Source organism: Notamacropus eugenii, chromosome 1, assembly GCF_028372415.1.
Source record: "Notamacropus eugenii isolate mMacEug1 chromosome 1, mMacEug1.pri_v2, whole genome shotgun sequence".
Lineage (NCBI taxonomy): Eukaryota > Metazoa > Chordata > Mammalia > Diprotodontia > Macropodidae > Notamacropus > Notamacropus eugenii.
In genome coordinates this window covers 7,066,950-7,075,062 of record NC_092872.1, presented here as the reverse complement: position 1 = coordinate 7,075,062, position 8,113 = coordinate 7,066,950, and the positions used below count along the sequence as shown (strand labels likewise).

At 53.8% G+C, this 8,113-nt stretch overlaps 1 protein-coding gene across 3 annotated transcripts; it reads left to right on the top strand.

Annotated features, from left to right (window-relative positions):
* Nucleotides 1-223: 223 nt before the first annotated feature.
* Nucleotides 224-7,947, top strand: KLHDC8B (kelch domain containing 8B). Of its 3 annotated transcripts, none has more exons than XM_072651277.1 (6): nucleotides 224-561; nucleotides 1,789-2,485; nucleotides 5,053-5,217; nucleotides 5,481-5,705; nucleotides 5,913-6,014; nucleotides 6,683-7,947. In XM_072651277.1, exons 2-6 carry the CDS (start codon nucleotides 2,110-2,112, stop codon nucleotides 7,096-7,098), a joined length of 1,284 nt encoding a protein of 427 aa, XP_072507378.1. In that variant the 5' UTR covers nucleotides 224-561; nucleotides 1,789-2,109; the 3' UTR covers nucleotides 7,099-7,947. The 3 variants fall into 3 exon arrangements, with proteins under 3 accessions (XP_072507378.1, XP_072507370.1, XP_072507388.1); XM_072651269.1 differs by lacking the exon at nucleotides 224-561 and adding an exon at nucleotides 1,022-1,187; XM_072651287.1 differs by lacking the exon at nucleotides 224-561 and adding an exon at nucleotides 1,027-1,187 and having other exon boundaries at nucleotides 6,786-7,947.
* The last annotated feature ends 166 nt before the right edge of the window (nucleotides 7,948-8,113 follow it).

Here is an 8,113-nt window from a genome sequence, read left to right as displayed (position 1 = left end):
ACTAAGCGTATAAAAACAAGTACAGGATTATTGGGGTTAGGGTAGAGAGACAGCCTGGGGGAGAGGGGAGTAGTTAAGAGAACTGGTCTTGGAAGGACCCGAGCTCTAGGAATCCCACCTCCAACCTGTACTAGCTGGGTGGTTCCAAGCGGACGCTTTTGCCAGATTCATGCCGCAGGCAACAATGGTAGATTAAATTGTAGACTGAGTTCAGGTCTGCCTTGGTGGACGGAGTTTTCTTTCTGGGCAGCCCCCTAAACCACTAAAATCATAGTTCCGGGCCGGTATGCTTGCCCCCGAGGGACCCGCGAAGGCCTCTTTAGGCGATGGGATTTGAGCAGAGCTCGGAAGGGAGAAGGAATTTTGAAAGACTGCGCTGAAGAAGGAGTGCAGCCCATCCAAAGGCGCAGAGATGCACGTCCTGCGGAGGATCGGCCACAGCCAGCCCCGCGGGGCAGAGCAGGGTGGGGAAGATGCCTGCGGTGGCACGGCATTCTGCGACCCTCAGCTTCCTCCTCTGCCACCAGAGGATAAGGACACACCGCAGGAGGGTAGGACCTGGTAAGCCCCTGGCACGCACCTCCGCAGTCGGTTACTCCCGAGCCCCTCCCTCTCATCGCCGCCTCCCCCAACGTGGGCAGCTCCGGCCGGCCGCTGCTGCTCCACGATGCCGCCGCTAGGGGACGCAGCGACCCCGCCGCCGCTCTGATGGTGCCCGGACCGGCCGGCCTGGGGTGCCCGCCCCCTCGCCCTCCCCCTTCCCCGCTGCCTGGGGTCTCACGTTGGCCGGGCCCGACCGGAGAAGGGGCGGGGGGCCCGCCCGCCCCCGGCCTCGTAGCCCCCTTGGCGGCTCCCCCCGTTTCTCCCGCGGCCGGCCGGAGCCGCGCCCCCTCCCTGGCCGGTCCCGCCTTCCTGCGTGGGAGACGAAGGGTTAAGGCGTTAGATGGTTTCCCCGAAACTGGCGAAAACGGGGCGGGGGGGGCGGCTGGGGAGGGGGCGGGTCCGTCCCCGGCCCCTCCCCCCGCTCCCCTCCCCTGCGCGAACGGTTCGGGGCTGCGGGCTGGTGCCGAGAGGAGCCGGCGGCCAGGACCGAGCTCGGAGCGGCGGCCGGGCCGGAGCCGGCTTGGGCGCGGTGACCTCCCGCCGGGCCCGGCCCCCTCCTGGGGCGGCCGAGCCGGGACCCTCGGGTAAGTGCCGGCCCGGGGACGGCGAGGGGCACTTGGGGGAAGTTGGAGGCGAGGCGCGGGAGCCACGCACGCTCCCGGCCCTCGGGCCGCCCGGCCCGGGCTGCAGGCGCCCGCGGTGGGACGGGAAGTTTGGGCAGAGCCCGGAGACTGTCCTGCCGGAGCTGAGGAGCCTTCTGTGCGGGGGAGGAGGATGGGGCGGGGCGCGCACGGCCCAGACACCCGTATTCCTATCTGCCCCCGCCGGGGGGGCCCTGGTAGGTCCCTGAGGATGCTGCGGGAGCCGGGGTCCCAGGTACATTCCCCTACCCCAAGCCGAGCGCCTGGAGTCTCCGGCAGATTCCATCTGGCGGCCCCTCGCCGCCCTCCTGCCTCTCCATCACCGACCCCTTTTCCTCCATGGTTCAGGAGGTGTTGCGGACAGAACCCTGGACCGGGAGTTGGGTCACTAGGTTCTAGTAGCAGCGCTGTCACCAGTTGACTGTGTGACTTCGAACAAATCACTTCCCTTGGACCCCGGTTTCCTCATCTGTAAAATGGGTTGTCTGGGCGAGCAGTCCTCTAAGATCCTTTCTGATCCTTCTATTCTTTGATTCCTTTCTAGGTAAAAGTGCATCCTCTTCCTCCTTGGTCCTCCCCAGCATTTGCGCTGGGCTAAGAAACTTGTTCCCTGCCCCTGAAGATCAGGACAGAAAGCCACAGACTAATAATGTCTCATTTTTAGGCTCAGCCTTGGGGACTGGAAATGATGCCTTTCTGTGACCCCTGTTGAGCTGGGAAGTATTCTGCCTTTCCCTTAAGAGAGCACCGACTGGCCCCAAAGACTAGGAAACTGGGGGGGGGGAGGGGGAATCATCAGGGATTGACTGGATCATGGCCCTGAGCCAGCAGCCACTTCCAGTGCCCCCCAAGTGAGCATCCAACTATGGCCACCAGTGGTGCCCGAACCTTTGTTTGGCATGTGCTCCCGGCCATGCCCACATGTCGGGTGTACTGTACACCTGCATACCAGGATGGGCACCTTTTTGTGCTGGGTGGATGCAGCCGGGCAGGACTGCCTTTGGGCACAGCAGAGTTGCTAGATGTAGCTTCCCACAAGTGGCTTTCACTTCCCCCACTGCCCACACCCCGAGCTGGTGCAGCTGCAGTAGCCCTAGGCAAGCAGGTGTTCGTGATTGGGGGCATGGATGCTGGGCAGAGCCCCCTAGCTTCTGTGGAGGCTTACCACACAGACGAAGGCCGCTGGGAGCTTCGCACGGCCCTGACACAACCAGCCATGGGCATCTCAGCCTTGGAGACGGGTGAGCAGGAGCTTGGGTGTGGGAGGTGTGATCTGGGGGTAGGGGCATGACCCTAGAGAAAGAGTGAAAGGCTTGCTGGATCTTCAAAGGAGATAGAATGTGACTTGGATTTCAAGATTATGGGGGAGTGTGATCTAGTACCAGATAATTTGGAGGCAAAGAGTCCTGAATTTGCAGTCAAAAGACCTGAGTTTTAATTCTTGCTCTGCCAGTTAATACCTATTTGACCTTGGACAAGTGATTTTCTTTTTCTGGATCTGTTTTCATTTCTATAAAATGAAGGAGTCAGACTAGATGATGGCTAAGGTCCCATATAACTCTTAATCAATGATCCTAGGACAGTAACTGAGGAGTTCTTTAGGGGAAAGAGGGACCTGTGGTTCCTAGTGGATCCCAAGGGGGAGGAACTTCTTCCAACCCCTAATTCATGCCCCATTGCCAATCTTTTTGCCTTTTTCCTAGCATACTTCATAGAGTCCCTGGCTCTCTTGTGGTTTCTGTTTCTCTGCTTTTTCTCCAGGTCATTTCCCCCTACCTGACTTCACCCCAAGATAGGCATTTTGACCTGGTTATTAAAACTGATGACTATTGATTAAGCCTCTGCTCTGTGTTAGGGCTGCTAATAAGGAAAATGACACTGTCCCTTCCCTCAAGAAGCTTATAGTTTACTGGGGGATGACATACATGTATACAAATAAATGTTATAAAAGATAGGATATGTGAGGCAAAGGCTTCTTGAACAAGGCAAGCAGCACTTCAGTCTTGAAGAGTTTTAATGGCCGAGAAGAAAGCATTCTGTGTGTGGACAATAGTTCAGTGTAACTGAAACTTAAAGACAATGTGAAAGGGAGTAAGGAGAAAAAGTCTGGAACTCCTAAAGTGCTGTGAACTAGAGCCCTCACATAAGCTTCCCTGATAGCTGGACCCCTACCAAATGTCACCCTCAGGCTTCCCCACACCCACCACCCACACACTTAGCTCAGGAGCTAGTGTTCTGAGTGGAAGGTGGGGGGGAGAGTGAGGTTCCAGCCATTTCTGGGTGACCAGGAGGCCAGACCAGCTTCAAGGAGGGGAGTCCTTCCATTGAAGGGAAGGAGGGGGGCCTCCCTCCTAGAGTTGACTTGAGTCTCCATTCCCCCCCTCCCAAAAAAGAAAAATCAAACCTTTATTACTCATCCTAGGAGACATAAGGGCTGGGAATGCAGACAGCGGTGGCTCCCACAGTTATAAATAGGCTGGGAGGGAGGGGAACAAATGTGAAGATGGGCTAAGTGGAAGATTCCTGTCTAAAGCCTTGAGTAATGAAACTGGAAAACCTCCTGCCTAGATGATATCCTTTCCTACCTCTACCCTTCTACTGAGGGAGGAGGGGGCAAGGGAGATGTGGCTAGATAAAAGTTCTAGCCAGACACCAGAGCTCTAGGGCCCCTGGTGATTGTCATGGGAGCATCTGCACATCCTCACTCCTGACCTTTGCCTCCTCTTCCTGCTCTGTTCTGTCCCCTAAAATGCCCTCCCTATACTCACAGGGCAGAAGGGGGGAAGGGGGCATTCCTGGAAACCAGAATCCACTTTCCAAAAACTCCTAAGCTGGAGTCCAGGATAATGTTCCTGTTCAGTTGGGGCCAGGGCTAAGGATAATGGAGGTATCCAGGAATTCTCCCCCACTCCTCAGTCTGATCAGTATATTAAGATACAACCCATAGCTGTTTTATTCTCCCTCTTTATTTAATTTGGATCCTATAATCCAGAGAAGCCTCCATATATAGTTAACTTCTCTATGTTCCCTCCTTCCCTGACTTCACCCCTGTACTGAGACACCATACCCACCTCATGCCCCCAGTCTGAGCCCCCACATCGAGTCTCCTATTCATCGACTTCTTCCCCACATCATACATTGAGCACTCTATCCCCAGGTTTAACCAATTTAGCCCCTGCCCTAGGTTGTCTCTCCTGTAACCACCTCCCCTACTCTCCCCCCTCCCCCCACCGGATTCAGAACCCTCCTTCCTAAACTGAACCCTCAACTTATCTCTATTTAGTTCCCTTATAATCCTCCTGCCCCAGACTGAGCCCCCTACTTAACTCAAATGCCTCTACCCACACTTACGTCTGCCCTGGGGTTGGGGAGGCCTTTGGGCTGTGGATCTGACTGACTACAGGCTTTGATGCTAGACTGGTTGCTATGGAGTCTCCCGGGAGACTGTGCCAGCTATTATAATTAGATTCTCCGCTTTGTGCTCTGACTGAGAGAACCAAGGGGTGAGGGCTCCTGTTAGTGGCCCAGGGAGCAAATAGCAGTGGGGATCTCCCTCCCCATTCTTGTGGGGGCAGGGATTGATCTCAGACAGGAATGAGTTGGTGGTAACTTCCTGCTGATGCTGGTTCATCTCCTATATCTCTCTACCAGCTGTGGTATCCCTGTCCCAAAGAACTTCTTTTGGTCTGTGGTGAGCTTCAGGCTAACCAAAATGGTTGCTGAGGATTGTCCCATTCCAAAATAGGGTTAGCCTAGGCAAGCTTATCTCCAGGAATTTAAAGACTGAAGCTGCCCCTCTCTCTGGCAGATGGTGTGGTCTATGCTCTAGGTGGCATGGGTTCAGACACAGCCCCACAAGCACTGGTGAGGATGTACGAACCTTCCAGGGACCGATGGCTCTCCTTGCCCTCCATGCCCACACCCTGCTATGGGGCCTCCACATTCCTTCAGGGGAATAAGATCTTTGTTTTGGGTAAGTAGCTCCAGGTGTCGTTTGTGTGACTAGTTTTAGGGACAGCACAGTTTCGGGTTGAGGCCAGCAAGAACTGGGACTGTGAACTTATCCTCAAAAGCACTGCTTTCATTTTCTTCTGTTGGCAGCAGAGAAAGATGCAAATAATTGGAAATTGTATGATTTATGCATGAGGAGAGGGGCCAGGAAGTTGAGGGCTAAGAGGAAGAGAAGGAAGGGATGCCCTAGAATGACTTGTAGAATCTTTTCCCTTTATTTTCCAGGGGGCCGCCAGGGGAAGTTGCCTGTAACCGCCTTTGAGGTCTTTGATGTTGAGATGCAGAATTGGACTCGGTACCCAAGTGTGCCCAGCCGGCGAGCCTTTGCTAGCTGTGCCATGGCAGAGGGCAGCTTCTTTAGCCTGGGGGGTCTGCAGCAGCCTGGACCACACAACTTCTATTCCCGCCCACACTTTGTCAACACCGTGGAAATGTTTGACTCTGAGCAGGGTGAGTGCCAGGTCACTTGAGGGCTGAGAGTCTGAGTGCCAAGACCTTGATTCTTTCCCCTGGCCAGAGGGCACGAGCATTTTGTTTAGATGCACGTCTAAACTTGGATTTCAGATCATTTCAGTTCTCATTTGGGAGCCATAGCAATGGGTTTGAGAGTTCACTCTGATTTGATGGTACAGAGAAACTGTGCTGTCTCTCCTGCAGGTGCCTGGACAAAGCTTCCTCGTTCCCTTCGAATGAGGGAAAAGAGGGCAGACTTTGTGACTGGCTACCTTGGGGGCCGAGTCGTGGCAGTGGGAGGCCTTGGTGAGTATCCTTAGAGCCCTAGCCCTGTTTATTCTATCTCTAGGACTTGAGGTGGGGGGAGGGCAAGGTTGTGGGAGTAGTGACCACTAGGCAAGTGAGCTCACCCCAGGGAGTTACACACATTGATTACATCTGAAGTTTAGATATTTTCTCCTCCACTTTCTTGGTATTCCTTGGTGTATAAAGACATTTAATGGGTCTTCAGTTTACCTACCTGTAAAATGGGGGTGGTTAATTGCCTTACCAACTTCACAGAGGTGGTTTGAGAATAATATAATAGATGGTGACTTTTAAAAACTCAAATATGAAATATATTTTCTTAGGGATCTTAGCTATGGTAGAGAGTTTTAAGAGAGGTGTCTTCTGAAGGAACTGAATATACTTTGCAGCATTAATGAAGCTCCTCTGGGTGCAGGATTAGAGCAGGATATGGTAGAAAGGACACAGGATTAGGAGCCCTGGTTACTAAGTGTAACCTTGCAGAGGCTCACTTTCCTTATCTGTAAAATAGGGTCAACAGTATAATTGCTGCCTACCCCAACAGGGTTGTCGAGGAAAGTACTTTGTAAACCTTAAGGCATCAAATAAAAGTAGTTATAAAACAAGAGGCTTGGACCGGGTGACCTGTAAGGCCCTTGTAGCCAACGTTCTCTCTTTGACCTGGTCAGGGTTGGTGGAGGTCAGATGCTGCCATGTAGCCCATCTTCCTCGGGCTACCCCTGGGCCAACGGCTCAGACTCTTCTCATCATACTGGATCTCTCTTCTCAAAGGCAACCAACCGTGTCCCCTGGGCTCTGTAGAAGGCTTCAGCCTGGCAAAGAGAAAATGGGAGGCACTGCCCTCGATGCCGACAGCTCGATGTTCCTGTTCCAGTCTCCAGGCCGGGCAACAGCTTTTTGTCATTGGTGGAGTGGCCCAGGGCCCCAGTGGAGCTGTGGAGGCCTTGTGCCTACAGGATGGGGTCTGAAGACTGGCACAACCCACCTGATCAGCTCTGCCCACCAAAGACCACAATGGCGGTTTCTGCGGAGACTGGGTGGTAGGGGTGGGGAGAAGAGTGTACTGCCACCCTTGGCTCAGTGATGCTATTTCCTTGTCCATGTTCAGAACACACTTTGGCTTTCTGAGGTAGGGAGTAGCCCAGGGACACAGAGCAGCCCCTCAAACGGATAACAACAGCCAAAGGGTTGGCTCCAGTGGTGAGAGTGGCCCACTACCTTCCTAAGAGTGTAGGGTAGGTAGAGGAGGAGGTGAGAGAAAATCAAGCTGTTTACCCAGGAACTGAGCTCTCTTTGGCATTAGCACATCTTGAGCACCAGGGCTCTGGGGCTCCAACTTTCCTGGGAGTGGGAGACCAACAGTTTCCTCTACATCCCTACACTCCTTTGCCCTTCCCCAATGTTAGGCTGCAGCATGGGGTTGCTGTGGCCCTTAGTAGCTGTACCATCCCGGTGGGCCTAAGCTGAACAAGAGTCAAGAATAGCCCACGGAACCCAATAGGAACTCCTCCTTAGTTTAGTGCCTAGAAGGAGGTGGGCTGGCACACCTGGCACCCCTGCCCCTCCTGAATAAAGCTGGCCTTCACTGTAAACGCAACACTGTAAACACACAACACTCAGTGGAACTGTTTGTGCTGAGGGAACAAGAGACCTGTGGTTTGGGGAGGGGTGCTCTGGGTGCCCAAAGACCTCTCTTTGCTTAGCATTAGTGGAAGGTGGAGAAAAGTGTGACTTGATGGGATTGGCACTGGTTAAGAGACCTTGGCTATAGTTTCCCATTCCACCAGTAGTTGTTGGGTGATTTTAAGCTCATTGTGCCTCAGCTTCCCCATCTATGAAATGGGGATCTATAATAACCTGCCCTACCTACCTCACAGGGCTGTTGTGAGGCTCAAAGCTGTCGTCACATGAAATATGGAGACCTACTGAAGTACATGGTGGTGGTGATTACTCTGCGAACTCTGCCTTTCTCCACTCTCCCAAGGACCAAGCAAGGGGAGGACAGCTAGAACCACAAACCTGTTTCCTGCTACTTTAGGATTTAAGTCTTGGGACCTGCATGGATGGCATGGCGCTTCTTCCTAATGCTTTGTGCTCAG